This window comes from Malania oleifera, chromosome 8 (assembly GCF_029873635.1).
Source record: "Malania oleifera isolate guangnan ecotype guangnan chromosome 8, ASM2987363v1, whole genome shotgun sequence".
Classification (NCBI taxonomy): Eukaryota; Viridiplantae; Streptophyta; class Magnoliopsida; order Santalales; family Ximeniaceae; genus Malania; species Malania oleifera.
In genome coordinates, this window is record NC_080424.1 from 6,803,164 (window position 1) to 6,819,869 (window position 16,706).

General features: G+C 32.3%; 1 protein-coding gene across 3 annotated transcripts; it reads left to right on the forward strand.

The window, feature by feature from the left end:
• Nucleotides 1-4,495: 4,495 nt before the first annotated feature.
• Nucleotides 4,496-13,732, forward strand: LOC131161668 (BTB/POZ domain-containing protein At4g08455-like). 3 transcript variants are annotated; one of them, XM_058117594.1, is made up of 3 exons: nt 4,496-4,733; nt 7,446-7,899; nt 12,602-13,732. In XM_058117594.1, the coding sequence occupies exons 1-2, from the start codon at nt 4,590-4,592 to the stop codon at nt 7,890-7,892; spliced, it is 591 nt and encodes a 196-aa protein (XP_057973577.1). In that variant the 5' UTR covers nt 4,496-4,589; the 3' UTR covers nt 7,893-7,899; nt 12,602-13,732. The 3 variants fall into 3 exon arrangements, with proteins under 3 accessions (XP_057973577.1, XP_057973575.1, XP_057973578.1); XM_058117592.1 differs by having other exon boundaries at nt 12,631-13,732; XM_058117595.1 differs by lacking the exon at nt 12,602-13,732 and adding an exon at nt 9,220-9,646.
• The last annotated feature ends 2,974 nt before the right edge of the window (nt 13,733-16,706 follow it).

Below are 16,706 nucleotides of genomic sequence, written 5' to 3' on the forward strand. Positions count from 1 at the left end.
AAAAGAAAAAAACATTCTCATTGCTTGCTTCTTGTATACCCAAAAAAAATGTTGCTTTAAAAATAATAGCTGTGTATTGGTGCTGCAGTGTCACACTTTTATATCTTAAATTTAAAAAGAATTGCATCTCTTTAAATAAATTATTCATATTTGGTATTTGGGCAATGTGTTGCCAAGAGAACAAATTCAGAAAACTCTAGTTTTGATGCGTGAATAATTCATTATCTTCAATGTTTTTACCGGCTCAAAATGAGTTTGTTGCAAAAAAATAATATAAATTACTTTTAAAATGCAATAAAATCATAAATTATGTGGGCATCAAACGTCAAGATTTCTTGGTAGAATGTTTTTAGACGGAACAAAATAGGAGGGAGGGAAAGTCGAATCTTTTTTTGATGATTAAACATGCTATTAAGGTCTCTTATTAGACGTGAAGAACTATTCATATTCCCTTTCAAACAAACACGGTTGTTTAAAGAGATATTAGCGTATACATTTTAAAATGATTATGACTATTATATTTGAACTTCAAAATAAATTTTAAATTGAACTAGTTGTATTTTTGAAATTTAATTATTAAATTTGAAAAAAATTAATTTCAAATATAAGACCTTAATAAATGCCCCCCTTATACACACGCCAAATAGCTAAGTGCCAAGTAATTAAAGATAGGGCCTCTTTGGTACCGTTGTTGTTTTTGTTCGTGCACAGGGAAAAAATAGATTATAAAAAAAGCATTTGTTCTATTGTTGATTTTTTGTTTCTATTGCTTGCTTTCAATTGTTGATCAAAAAATCAAAAATCAAATTTTATGGTTGTCAGTTGTTTTGGCAACCTATTGCCAGAAATTTTAATATCCAGAATTAATTTTTTAAGATTTAATTATTTATTTTATATACTTTTAAATTAAAATCAAAATTAAATGATCATATAAATTTAAATATTAATAAAAGAAAAAATTACATATATATTAAAAAATAATAATAAGACCAATAACAAAAATACTTTTACTATTTTTCAATGTTTGCTTTCTATGAAGTGCTTTATTTTGTCTCTTGTAGCCTTGTTCATGGTTGATTGCCTGTTTGTAATGCATGGCTTTGTTTTACAATTGATTTACAATAGATTTGATCATTTTATCGCGACAAATTTCTTTTTAATAGTTTGCTAGAATATGCTATCTTTTTTAGAACTTTCTTCTTTTTCATTTTTCAAAGCAAATACACTTTATTTCTATTGCCCTTGTTAATTGTCGACTGTCTGTAATGCATGGTTTTGTTTTACAATTGTTTTATTAAATAATAATAATAATATCCCTATGACGAAACCTACACTAAGGTGCATGATGTCCAAGTTTACCGCAACATAATAGTTACCTTGTGTTTAATTGTGAATAGAGTTATAAGCTGATGGATAATGCATATATGGTTATTAAATTTTACTGTTATAAAATGGACATTTTTTAAAAGTTTAATTTAACAGTCACAATATATGATTATTAAATTTTATTGTTATAATTGATGGTAAAAGTTTTATGTAGAAATTTTTAAATTTAAATTTATTTTAGAAACTATTTTGAAGTTATAGTATTAAATATTATTTTACAAAATTATAAAAACTCTTTTTGGTCACACACTAATAATAATCTTACTTACTTACTAAGCATCATCTCACCCCAATCATATTTTACATTTCGGACATTAGGCATAGCAAACATGCGGGTGGGAATAGAAGAAAAAAAGAAGCTTGATTAGTAATATTAATATGATGACAGATGACTATGTTTGTGTAATTTTTCTTCTTTTGGAATAATGATTGTAATATGGTTAATTAGCACTCTAATTTAATAATAATCAAGTTTTTTTACTTTCACTGTAAATTAATGGTAAAAGGTAAACACCCCATATCCTTTGGGGTTTGGGGTATTGCACATGCTATTAGTGATTTTAAGAGGGTTTCAAATCCATTTCAATTGATGTTGCTTTCACCATCTCGCTCAAAAAAACTTCTAGCAAATGGGCTTGCCAAATTATTATTTGTAATATATGCAATGATAATTATTTATCCTAAAATTAGTTTTCCAACATATTCACATATTAAGCTAATATGTCTAGGTATCATATCATATAATTCACTAAATGTTATAGGCATAATCTAACTATTATAGTGTAGATGCCCAACATCAAATGCTGTCATCATGTAGAAAGTAAATTTATTAGTCATTCTGCTATTTGTTTGTGTTAGCTAATGACACAAATTCAAATTCTTTTATTGTGTAATACATGCCTATTATCATGAGTTCTTGTCAAATTCACCTAAATTAAGGCAATTGATTGGGTCAGAATAAAAGGAAGAGAGTTAATAAATTTACTTAAGAAACTAAGATAAGTTAACCACTTGAAATATAGGACTCTTACGGAAAAAAGTATGGAAATAGAGGAAATAATGGTTAGAGGAAAAAGTAACTTAATCTACTTTCAAGAGACGAAATGGGTAGGAGAGAAAGCTAAAGAAATTGAAAAATTAGGGTTTAAGCTAAAGAAATTGAAAAATAACACTAGAACTCTATGTTGTGTGGTTAGACTTTTACCTAGAATAACTTTACAATCCTTACATGATAGACGATCTACCTTCCTAGTTTTAAAAAAAAAAATCTATTTGACTTCTATTTTATCCACTTTTAAAGGTTATTAAGTGTTATTCTCTATTCGTAAAGTAAGTTTTCATTATACTAAAATCATATAACATAGCGAAGTTTAAGATCATCTACCTAGGCTCATTTTTGTCTCCATATCTATATCCTCTATATATCCTCTCATAATTTTTATTATTCCTTCCAACGTATCCATTCAGATCTCCACCTATAAATATTTTCCTAGTCCTTGGTATGCCTTGTGTAATATTTTCCATATCTTCCCAAAATTACCTCTTAAAATTTTCTGCTAAGCTGACTTGAGGAGCATAAGCACTAATGACATTTATTATCTCTTGTCCTACTACCATCTTGATTTTTAAAATTCTATCTCTTACTCTAGTTACATTCACAACACTATCTTTTAAGTTTTTGTCTATAATAATGCCTACTCCATTCTTATGTTTTTCTTTTCAAGTGTACCAAAGTTTAAATCCTGATTTATCAATGTCTCTAACTTTCTCCCTCACCCACTTAGTTTCTTGAATGAAAATTATATTAATTCTTCTTTTGATCATTTTATCCACAATTTCCATGCTTTTACTCGTAAGTGTTCTTATATTTCAAGTTGTTAATCTAATCCTAATTTCCTGAACTAACGTCTTTATTGCCCACGTCTTGAATGGTGCCAGAACCCTCGCATATTTGACACCGTACCCGGGTGATGACCTAGTCTACCCTCGCCAACTTTTCGCTACACTCAGGTGATTCAAGTGCAATGCGTCGCTCATAAGGAATGCCCCATCAAATATTTGGTAAGAATTCATATCATAATGATCTGACATATTTTGCGATTACTGTCAGTTACCTAACACAACCCTCCTCCTTTACCTGGACTTGAGACAAGCTGTGTGTGAAAAAATTTGGACATTAAGTGCATCACAGACAGAATTTTTAACTTTTACTTGATGAGAAATATTTTTATTTTATTTACATATATATTTTCCCCTATTGATAAAAAAAATTTAGGTCCACCATTGTTTGAGCCTATTGTCTGGATGTAAAACAATAACCAATGTTTTCCACTATTGTTAGTCATATTCCTTTTTGAAGGCATGCAAAAACACTAACGGGATCTAGGAAAGCATGTGACATGCGCTAATAAAACTCATTCCTTGTGCATTTTTTTGTCTAAGTAACTAGGACAGCAAATGAGCCAATTTTTATTTTATTTTATAAGTTATCCGGTTCTCGACTCGATAATAACTTATATAAACTCATTCATTAAGATAAATGAGTCAAACTTAAGTTTAAATTTGTAGCTCGATAACTAAACGACCAAACTTGAATTCGATGATACTCAACTCATTAAACTCAGGTGTGAGCTCACGTGTCAGCCTATTGAACTAATTCGTGAGTTGACTTGTTTTACAATAGGGTTGCTTATTAGGCTTATGAGTTAAGTAATGAGACAATTAAGTTCATGAATTTTTTGTATATAAGCTCAAAAATTAAGTCGTGTAATGGCTTAGGCTCATTAAATAGTCCAAAGCTCATTTAGAATTGGCATTATTTTACAAATCTATTTATTAAAAACATTTTTCTCCCTAGTTATCTATAATCACATATTTTATTCAACTTTTAAATCTTTTATAACATGAAATAATAAAAACATAAATCAAAATATGACATGCTTGCAAACAAATTTCATTCTAGAGTCACAAAGTAGGACTGTAAAGAGCGTACTTTTGAAGACTACTTTTGGGCCTTCTTAACCAACAAGCCCATCGAAGAGTCCAATGGGCTGTATTATTTTCGAACAATCAGCCCAAATCCAAGCCCAACACACTCTAGCTTCGTCATCCCATCTTCGACTTTGTCTTCATCTTCACCTATTGCATTTAAGAAACCCTAGCCGCCTCTTATCGTCGGCGCCCAAAACGGGGAGCCGAACGGCATGGAAGACCTCACGGACAAAGTCGCCTTTCTCAGGCTCTGGTCTCCTCTTAATCACCCTGGAAATTACCGTTCCTACCCCGACGTCTTTTTGGTTGCCTCGGATCACGTTTCTCCCCCCGTCCCCGCTCAAAAGGCTGTTTTGGTCAGTACCCATTTGGTATCACTATTACTTTTTCATTTTTATTTTTTAAAAATTGTTTGATCAGCCCAAATATGAATTATATGTTTGATATTTGATCCCAATGAATGTAGTATCGCGCATGAAGCAACGATTATTTCAAAATATATCTGTTTCTTCAATTACCGCAAATGATTGGAGTGCCTGTTGGAAGATACATTAAAACTGAAACCGTCAATATTTTTCTTTTGTCCGCCATGAATTGTTAATACTTAGATATTGTGGATTTTTTTTGAAGACTTATCCTTGTCATTTGTGGGAATAGAAAGTTCCCTCTTTGTTGGAGCTTGTAAAACACTAGTGGGGTGTCTGTCGAAGAATTTTTCCTTCTGTTGTTTATACTGCATTTCTAGTAGAACGGCTGAGCCCTTTCAGGTGGTAGGCTTCGGGCAATTGAATAACATCATTAATCATTCTTTAATCTTCAACAATGGAAAGTTAGTAACTCTTTGCAAAGATGAGGCTGATAAGCATTTGACAACAAAACATTTTACACCTTGAAGGGGTTGAGTAACACTAGCTAAAGTACTCTTATTTGACTAGTTAGCCAAAGATTATTGTGGTTTATCACAAGAACATATTCACAGCAGTTAAATGTAAAGTAAGTGAAAACAGTAAGCAATTCATGAAAATAAATGGCACTTAAGCAGTAAACATTGAAATAATGTATAGATTAACAACACCTCTGTAAGTAACGTGTCTTTAGCGAGGGAGGCAAGTAGGCTAAATTTATTTAACAAATGCTAGTGAGTTATACAAGACTAATGAACTCTTACTTCTCCTAAAGAGCTTTATATGCCAACTTTGGCACTAGGAAATATCAATTTATCTAAGGAATTATACTCCCCTTTTACACTAAGTCTTACACTTAAAATATAAAATCTTTATTAATATTAACATGCTTGTAATCCATCCCATGCACATAAGATAATTAACATGATGGTAATCCCTCGCATGCACATAAGATAAGTGGTCACAGACAAGCTTGGCTCATAACACACTTACATCCAATACTGCGGAGTGATAGTTGCTCCTAGAAATTCTTGTTCATTAGGCTGAGTGTTGAATAAATCATTGAGCATTGCTTAGGATGTATTGACTGTAATGCTCTTATGTAGTAAGATTCCCAGGAATTTTTGTTGATCTTTGGGTATTTCCACGTTTAGTTTATGTTGTTGCACTGAGAATCCTAGGGTTTCTACATATTTCCATAACACCCTTAATGCACTCCCATATTTTTTCCATTTAAATAGGTTGGTATCCTTATTAAGGCATGGCACACATAATGGTCATAGTTATATATGAAAAACCCCCAAAAGACACATAAATTTAAACATAAATTTAGAGAAGGGGAGAACATAATTTTGCCATGAATGTAGGAGAAGATGAGTCACCAATGAAGTCGTGAAGGTGAACAGCAAGAGTTGGGAAGAAGAGGCATTTTCTCAGTAGGAGCACACTGGCTTGGAGATGGAAGCAGCCTCCAAAAAGAAAAATAGTAATAATTAAGAAATGCTGCAAAGACTACACAGCAACATAAAGACAAATTAGTAAAGATAATAATAATAAAAAAAGAAAAGACTCCACTTAAAACACCCACATAATTGACACCTGGCACAACCAAGCCCAACTTTAAAGAGGTATATAGATGAACTAAAAAAATCCATTTTTAGATTGGTGTTCATTAAGTGGTTCACACTTCAGACATCAAAATTTAGGTTGAGGATAGATGTAGATATTTAGTGCACTAATTTGTTAGTTTATAATAGAAATGATTGTGAAAAGATGGTTATTGTGATGGGCTTGATGAAGTCACCCATCGTGATCTCTGTAATATTGATGAACCAAATACTGGTTTGAATGTTGAAACTAATTTTTATGTGCTGGCTTGATAGTTAGGCTTTTGTTATTTGTTTGCTAACTTTAAAATATGTTTTAGATGCTCATGCGCATATTTATTTGACGAATTTGTGTTAAAAATTATGTTTTTTTCTTTCTTTTTCTCTATCTGTGAATTCCTTTTTTCATTATAAGCTGATTTGATTAAGAGTGCAACAATTTGAACTCTTAATCTCCTCATTTCACGGGGGCTTTACCTTACAAGTTTTTTTACTTGTTATTTTCCTTGTCTTGAACAGTTATTAGACAATTTTTTAGGGTTTATAATATTTAAATTTATGAAAAATAGGATATAATGATATTAGAAACTTGCGATACTCACTTGATCTTTCCAACCCTCTCAGTGACCCAAATGTAGGATCTTTATTTTAACAGTCTTGATAGAAAAGTGTTTGTGCTGGTTGATGCTGCAATGTGGAAGCACTTTCACAGAAATCTTAGGAAAGAACTACTGTAATTAAACTGTGGAATAAACACATGGTTCTGATGCAATATATGTGTATGTGTGTGTGTGTGTGTGTTTCATATAATTTTTTAGAATTATGATTTATGAGGCTTTCTGTTAACTTTTTTCAGCTGCACAAATTTGTTCATGCTTTATCTTGCTAAGCGGTCCTTGAACAAATATTGGCTTGTTTGATTATATGTTGTGGCATGCGAATTTTGATTATCAATGCCAACCGTGTCTTGTATAGTGTTTGTACCATGAATGTTAGGTTGCCCTCTCCTCATTTCTGATTTCCCTCAGTTTCTTCAATCATTTAAATTTATATTTAGGCAAGTCATTCCCCAGTTTTCAAAGCAATGTTTGAAAATGAAATGGAGGAAAGCCAGAGTGGTAGAATCAATATTAGCAATGTTTCATATGATGCCCTTCGAATGTTCATCAACTACTTGTACACGGCCGAGGCTTGCTTGGAAGAGCAAATAGCCTGTGATCTCATTGTATTGGCAGAGAAATATCAAGTGAAGCACCTCAAAGCCTATTGTGAGAATTTCATGGTATCGAAATTGAACTGGGATAATTCAATAGTGAGCTTTGCATTTGCACGCCAGCACAATGCCAAGCACCTGCTTGATGCTGCTTTGTCACTGATTATGGAAAACATGGAGAAGCTAACCAAGCGGGAAGATTATACACAGCTTGTGGAAAGGGATCCCCAGCTTCTTATTGAAATCTATGAAGCTCATCTCCCCAAACTGCTGCCCCATATTTTTCCCTGAATCCATAGTAAGTTTAGTTTCTCTTTTTTTTTGGTTATGAAGATAAACTCTGGATGTAAATAAACTCTGGAGGATTGAGTTTTTCCGGATTTGGGGGAGAAATTATTACATATCCCTTTGAAAAATATTTTAATACAACTGGCTATCAATATTCAGATGGTGAACTAATAACAATCTAATTAATAATTTATTTCATTTTATTTTATTTTTTTCATATAAAATACACTTCAAAGAAATTATATATTGTAAAGTTTATTTAAATTCAAAATTATATTCATACTGAAACATTAAGAATTAACATCTTTAAATCTAAAATTTGAGGCAAACTTAATCTAACTTTTTCATATTACCAAGATAAAAACTAAACTAAGAAGCGAAGTATGCTAATTGTAGGCCATTGGGAAGAATATGATGTTTATGGAACACATGTATTAGTTGAAGTAACAAATTTTAGAAAACTGATGTCTTAAATTTCAATTAAAAAAAAAAAAACCTACAAATTTTTTAAATGAAATGGAGCCAACGATATATATTAAAAACGAACACGAACTGTGTAAAATTATGCCACTCATGCGAGTCCTTGGAAGTTTTTTTCCCAAGTTGATGGTCTTTTCTTTCCCCTCATACATTTTAAAGTAGGTATTGGGGATAAAATTTAATTTTCTGAGGAATTTGAGTTGGTGAGTCTTTGTTGGAGTTGTTGGTGCCGAGTCTGCTTAGACTTTCCGTTGATCACAATGCACCAATTTCAACTTTTTATTCTATTGAGCGGGGCTCTCTTTCTTGGGATTTTCATTTCTTTAGAAGTCTCAATGAAAGAGATGTTGGTGAATTAACTTTTTACTGGGTGTGCTGGACTCTTTCATGCCAAATTTGTGGGGGGATACAAGGCTTTGGATTGGGGATGCTTCAGGGTCTTTCTCTTCAAAATCTCTCTTTTCCATATCTTAGATTCAACTACTTTGCGTCAAACTTGCAAAGACCAATGGATTGCTGCGGTCTCCAGTGGGCTTGGTGGGAAAATTGTTAATGATCATTATGTAATCCTTGATGTTTGCGACACTCCACAGAGTGGTTGATGCTTTGTACACGGGTTTGTCCCCTTGATGCCTTGCTAATATTATTTTCTCTTTGTTGATAAAAAAAATGTCTGCAAATCCTGGGCTTCCTAGCCCTTTCCTCTTACACAAAGCCGTTTGGAAAGCAAAGATTCCTTTCAAATCCGGGCCTTCATTTGGACTTTAATTCAACAAGATCAACAAAAATGCTATGCTACCAAAAAGAAGTCTAATGCTGACTACTAGTCATTTGTTCGCTCATTGTAAAGTAGCAAGATGCATGTGGAACAGTTTGTTTTTGTACTTTGGTGAGGCTTGGGTGGCTTCAACTACAATTCAGCATTTTTTCAACGTGAAGTTCTGGGATGAAGGAAAGAGAGAGGATATTTTGGAGCTCTGTTTTTACAATCTTGTGTCGCTTTGGCTGGAAAGGAATGCTATAATTTTTAAAGATCGATAGACTTCTCTAAGATTTCTTTGGGAGAAAGTTGTTTTTCTTGCTTCTTTTTGGGCTCATTCTTTTGCGATTTTTGGTGGTCTTTTTCTGCCTGATATTTAAAGGGATAGGAAGCCAGCTATGATGTAATTTTTTTTTGTGCTTTTTTCTTGGGGAATTTCCTATCCTCATTTCATTGTAATTATGTTTTCTTTTTAATGGACATATTTATTATCTTAAAAAACTGTGAAATTATAAACTTATGCAACTAAATTTTTGGGTCAGCCAAACCTGCCTAGGTCAATCTGGGTTTCACTTTGTTTGACTAAGTCAATTGTTTTACTGGTTAACATGAAAAATCATCCCAGTTTTTAGATTTGGAGCACTGGGTTTTGGCTGGGCCAGGCTGAGCTGGCTTTAACAAAACCGCTATAAATTGCCTTCTAAAGCTGCTGGCCATCCACACCATTTTGGATTAAAAAATTGGATCTACTTAGCTTCAATAAGAATTTGGGAATACATGAATTATTGCATTGGATCCATGAAGCTTAGACATTTTTTTTGACTATTTGAGGATCCTAGAAGACAAGTAGGTGTAGTATGTAGCATACAAATCTCCAAGTTTCTGCCTCTAGGCTATGATAGTACCTATTTCAAAAGCTCTAGAATTGTCACAAGGATTTTCAACCCCTTTGAGAATATATGAACAAGTTCATCAATTTGACATCTCGCATTAACTTAGTAGAAACTGAAGCTCAACAAGTGTTGAGGTATGTGAATGGTCTTCTTCTAGTGAGACAAGTTTGAATTTCCCTACATACTCTTTAGAAGTTAGATACATAGGTGTATATATGAAGGGATAGACTATAGATGTAGTTGGAGAGGGATCCATAATGAACTCAGTATATAAGCAGGTTTGTTCTTGATTCAACTTTTGTGGCCAGCAAAGTGACTAAAATAAAGCAACTTGCAGAGGCTTAACCTAACCACATGTTTTTTTAAATTGAGAGGGAGAAAATAACAAGCAAGATGGAAAGAAGCACAGGGGAATCCTCATGCCAAGCCAATCTTTAAAAGCTGTCAAAAGTACGGGTATCAATTTGATAAGTTCCTAAATAGCGATAGGGGAAGAGATTGGAGGCAGGTCAATGTTGTAGAATGTGAACAACACTGTGACCCAAAGAATTACCTTGAGTGTGAAGATGAATGAGCTTAGTTATATATTGGTTTGAATGATACGCAAAAGAAGGAAGGAGAATCTGATTTTTTTTGTAATAGGAGATTGATGGGATCCCAAAGCAAAGGAGATAAAGGACTCCTAGCACCATAACATTTTTCCAACTTGATTCGAAATCAAACGTATATTTAAAATGTCATTATAGATTGCATGAGGAGCAAGAATATCATGTCCAAAGACATCATTAGAAAATTGTGTTCGCATAGTGAGAAGCACCCAATCTTATATAAAATTGGTTGGATTAAGGCAGTTGGCAAAATCAAAGTGAGCGAGCGATGCTTAATTCTTTTGCTATTGGCAAGTGCCAAGGTGCGGTTTTGAGTGATGTTGTGGATATAGATGCATGCGGCCTACTATTGGGTAGGCCTTGACAGTTTTGACTTGAATGCTACTCATGAGGGTAAGGATAATGTGTATCCTATTCATCCCAAGGCTACCAAAGCTAAGGAAAGTCAGAATTCTTGACCAGTTCTAGTCTAGCATTCCTTGTAGATGGGAGTGAGTTGTGCTCTTGTGGTAAAGGATTAGGAGACTATCCAAGGTGAGGTTTCCACCATAGTGCAAACTTTATTACATAAGTTCAAGGAAGTAATGTGAGATGATTTAACCTGAATTACCACCTATGTCAGAATTGCAAATTGTTAGGATCAGAGTAGGATCAGTGGGATTTGTAGGATTATGGTGGGATAGGAAGATCATACAGCTTGTATATGAATTGTACAGCTTAGTAAGTGATTTTTTTTATCTAATATTAACAAAATTACTAGCAGAGAGCCCACACTTCGCAGCGGATCACCAAAAAAAAAAAAAAAATGCAAGGTAAGAATAATTTAATAAATTTATACTCCCAAGAGCAAACAATTACAACCATTGACAAAATCATTTTAGCTAATGTTGCAAAGACTACACAGCAACAGAAAGACAAATTAGTAAAGATAATAATACTGAAAAAAGAAAAAGCTCCGGTTAACACACCCACATAATTGACACCTGGCACAACCAAGTCCAACTTTAAAGAGGTATGTAGATATTTTGTGCTCTAATTTGTTAGATTATAATAGAGATGATTATGAAAAGATGGTTATAGTGATGGGCTTGATGAAGTGACCCCTCGTGATCTCTGTAATATTGATGAACCATTTGAATGTTCAAACTGATTTTAATGAGCTGGTTTGATAGTTAGGCTTTTGTTATTTGTTTGCTAACTTTAAAATTTGTTTTAGATGCTCATGTGCATATTTGTTTGACAAATTTGTGTTAAAAATTATGTTTTTTGTCTCTTTTTCTGTATCACTGTATTCCTTTTTTCATTATAAGCTGATTTTATTAAGAATGCAACAATTTGAGCTCTTAATCTCCTCATTTCACTGGGGCTTTACCTTACTAGTTTTCTTACTTGTTATTTTCCTTGTCTTGAATATTTATTAGACAATTTTTTAGGGTTTATAATGTTTAAATTTATGAAAAATAGTATTTGATGATATTAGAAACTTGCGATACTCACTTGATCTTGCCAACCTTCTCACTGACCCAATGTAGGATCTTTACTTTAACAATCATGCTAGAAAAGTATTTGTGCTGGTTGATGCTGCAATCTAGAAGCAGTTTCACATAAATCTTAGGAAAGAACTACTGTAATTAAATTGTGGAATAAACACGTGATTCTGATGCAATGTGTGTGTGTATGTGTGTGTGTGTGTGTGTGTGTGTGTGTGTGTTTGTTCAAATAATTTTTTAGAATTATGATTTATGAGGCTTTCTGGTAACTTTTTTTGACTGGACAAATTTGTTCATGCTTTTTCTTGTTTAACAGTCCTTGAACAAAAAAATTCGCTTGTTTGATTATATGTTGTGGCGTATGAATTCTGATTGATTATATGTTGTGGCATACGAATTCTGATTATTAATGTCATCTGTGTCTTCTGTAGTGTGTGTACCATGAATGTTAGGTTGTCCTCTCATTACTGATTTCCCTCAGTTTCTTCAATCATTTAAATTTATATTTAGGTAAGCCGTTCCCCATTTTTCAAAGCAATGCTCGAGAATGAAATGGAGGAAAGCCGGAGTGGTAGAATCAATATTAGTGATGTATTGGCAGCGAAATATGAAGTGAAACACGTCAAAGCCCGTTGTGAGAATTTCATGGTATCGAAATTGAACTGGGATAATTCAGTGGTGAGATTTGCATTTGCACACCAGCACAATGCTAAGCACCTGTTTGATGCTACTTTGTCACTAATTGTAGAAAACATGAGAAGCTAACCAATTGGGGAGATTATACACAGCTTATGGAAAGGGATCTCCAGCTTCTTGTTGAAATCTATAAAGCTTATCTCTCCAAACAGGTTAATACTGCTTCATAGGATAGCAGTATTAACCTGCTTGGAGCGATGAGCTTCATAGATTTCAACAATAAGCTGGGGATCCCTTTCCACAAGCTGTGTATAATCTCCTAGATTGGTTAGCTTCTCTATGTTTTCTACAATTAGTGACAAAGCAGCATCAAGCAGGTGCTTGGCATTGTGCCGACATGCAAAGCTCACTACTAAATTATACCAGTAAATTCTCACAATAGGCTTTGACGTGTTTCACTTTATATTTTGATGCCAATACAATGAGATCATAGGCCATTTGCTCATCCAAGGAGGCCTCAATCGTGTACAAGTAATAACCAAAAAATGGAGGAGGAAGGAGAAACTAAACTTGCCTATTATGGATTCGGGGAAGAATTATGGGCCAGCATTATTAACCTGTTTGGAGAGATAAACTTCATAGATTTCAACAAGAAGCTGGGAATCCCTTATACGAGCTTCAACAATCCATCACTTAAATTGTAGTATAATTTAAAGGCATATGCTTGTGTATTCATATTTGTTCTAATGGCAGTTATAGTGGCCTAAGCTTAAACAAAGATCCCTTTATATTATACTTGGAAATGTCATATATTGGTTTCTATTATGTTTTAGCTAGAAGTTTTCTAAAAATGTTAGCACTGTTATGGTCTTGTACTATTTTCTAATTATTTTTAAGCACTTACAAAAGCTCAACTCCATAACTTTTTCTTAGAAGCAATACCACTTGTCCTATTGATATCAATGAATTTTCATTATGCCTCTGTTATTGCAAGCATAATATAATTGTTAACTTTAATATCCTCGTATACCTGCAACGATTGTCTCTAGTTATTCTTAAAATACTTAATTCTAGTGTGTTCAAACACGTATTAATAACTTGTTAAAGCAATTAACTAACAATGGAACTAGAAAAAAAGTTGGGTTCATACTATTAGGGATTTTAAAAGGGTTTCAAGCCCATCTCAATTGATGTTGTTTTCACCATCTCTCTCAAGAAAACTTTAATAAATGGATTTGTCAAATTATTTGATTTAACATATGTAATGATAATTATTGCTTCCAAAATTGGTTGTCTAACATATTCACATCTCAGGCTAATATGTTTAGTTTTTCTATCATACAGTTTACTAAATGCTCTAGAAATAATCGCTTCATTATCATGGAGCAAGTAGATGGTTGACATCAATTGGTGCTACAAGTCAACATGTAGTAGTAAGTTTCTTAGTCATTCAGCAGCCAATGACACAAACTCAAATTTTTATTATTAAATGTGCATCACATGCCTACTTCTTAGATCCCCATGAAATTATTTGTTTACTTAGTCTAAATATACAATTAGATATGGGCTTATCATCACTTGTGTTAGTTATTCAATTTACAAGTGTACTCCTAGTACTCCAAGAAATTGGTTATAACATAATTGAGATCCTTCCAATTCCTTTCCTATGGCTAGTACTATGATTACTTCTATACTGTAAAGTTCGCAAATTGCAGATGCGATATCTGCCTAGTGTAATGCATGACATATATAAGATTACCAATTGTACTAGCATACTTAATTTGCAATTGATCTACTATAGTTTTCAAAATTTTTTTTAAAAAAATATAAGACTTAATTTTTGATTATTTATACTTAAGAAATACTTTTTAATGTATTGAGATTGACGGAAGTATAACTACCACTATGTTTGCAACATAATCATACTCCTAGTGATTTTAAGAGGGTTTTAAACCCATTTCAATTAATGTTGTTTTCAACATCAGCCTTGAGAAGCCTCTAGTGAATGGACTTGCCAAGTTGTTACTTGTAACATATGCAATGATGATTATTCCTTCTAAAAGTAGTTTTCTAACATATTCACATCTTAAGCTAATATGTTTAGATTTCCTATCATATAATTCACTAAATGTTGTAGACATAATCTAATCACTTCCCAATTATAGCGCAGGTAGATGGTTAACAACTTAACATCAAATGCTGCCATAAGCTAACATGTAGTAAGTAAATTTCTTAGTCATTTTGCTGTTTGTTTGTGCTAATGACACAAATTCAAATTCTATTAATAAATGTGTAATACATGTCTGTTATCATGGGTTCTTTCCAAATTCACTTAGATGAAAGCAATAGATCGGGTCAGTATAAAAGGGAAAGGGTTAATAAGTTAGCTCAAGGAACTAAGATAAGATTAGCAACTTGGAATACAGGGACTGATGGGGAAAAGTGTGGAAACAGTAGAAATAATGTTTAGAAGAAAAATTAACTTAATCTGTCTTCAAGATACGAAATAGAGAGAGCTAAAGAAATTAAAAAAATTAGAGTTTAAACTTTAAATTAAAAAAATTAGAGTTTAAACTTTGGTACACTAGTAAAGAGAAACATAAATATGGGGTGGTATTATTGTAGATAAAGATATAAAAGATAATGTAATAGATGTTAAAAAAAAAAAAAATAGCGGATAGGATGATTAAAATCAAGATAACTTTAAGCCAGGAGATAGTGACTGTCATTAGTGCGTATGCTTTCCAAATAAGCTTAACACAAAATTAGAAAATATAATTTTGGGAAGATATGGATAGTATTTTATAAGGGATACCAATTTTTGGAAAGATATTCATAAGAACTTATTTGAATGACCACATTGGCAAAGATAATATAGGATATGAGAGGATACATGAAGATCATGGATATGGAGATAAAAATGAGGCTGGTGATACAATCTTAGATTTTTTGATATCTTACAATTTGGTTATATTGAATACTTGCTTTATAAAAAGAGAACACTTAACAACTTTCAAGAGTGTGTATAATAAAAGTCAAATTGATTTCTTCTTAAATAAAAAGGGATTTGTCTATCTTGTAAGGATTTTAAAATTATTGTAAGTGAAAGTTTGACTACCTAACATAGAGACTTAGTACTAGATATACATATTAAAAAATGGAAGAGAAAGAGTAGTATAAATCAACACAATAGGACTAGATGTTGGAACTTGAATGGAGATAATATAGTAAAATTCAAAGATAAAATAAACAAAGAGTGTGATTAGATAGTAGGGGATAAGGTTGATGTAAATATTGTTTGAAATATAATGGCAAATTCTAGTAAGGATAACAAAAGAAGTTTTAGGTGAATCCAAAGGAAGATGCTCGGGTAGTAGAGAAAGTTAATGATAGGATAAAGAAGTCCAAAAAGTCATTAATACAAAAAGAAATTGTTATAAAATATGGTAAAATTGTAGAAATATAGGAAATCTTAAGAATATAAAGAAGCGAAAAAAAAATACAAAAAAAATGTTATCAATGAAGCTAAACATAAAATTTATGATACTTTATATACTAAACTAGATATAAAAGAAGGAGAAAAAAACAGTTATAAACTTGTTAGAGTTAGAGAAAAAATATATATAAAGATTTAGGTGATGTAAAAAGTATAAAGATGAGAATTATAATGTCTTAATTAGAGAAGATATAAAAAAGAGGTGGTGGAGATATTTTGATAAGTCATTTAATGAAAACCAAAATGAAAGATTGAACTTGGAAGTGACAATTGAGGAGAAGACTAAAATTAGGATATTTATTTGCAAATTTAGAGTCCTTGAAATTAAGATGACATTAAGAAAGATGAAAAGTGGGAAATCTATAGGATCAGATAAAATATCAATTTAAGTTTGGAAATGTTTAGGGGACAAATGAATTATTTGGTTGACTAATCTACTCAACACTATTATAAA

Excerpts from the sequence above, each read along its gene's own strand:
- LOC131161668 (XM_058117594.1), top strand. The coding sequence starts at position 4,590 with ATGGAAGACCTCACGGACAAAGTCGCCTTTCTCAGGCTCTGGTCTCCT. Across the intron at positions 4,734-7,445 it reads CCGCTCAAAAGGCTGTTTTG|GCAAGTCATTCCCCAGTTTT; the intron begins GTCAGTACCCAT and ends ATTTATATTTAG.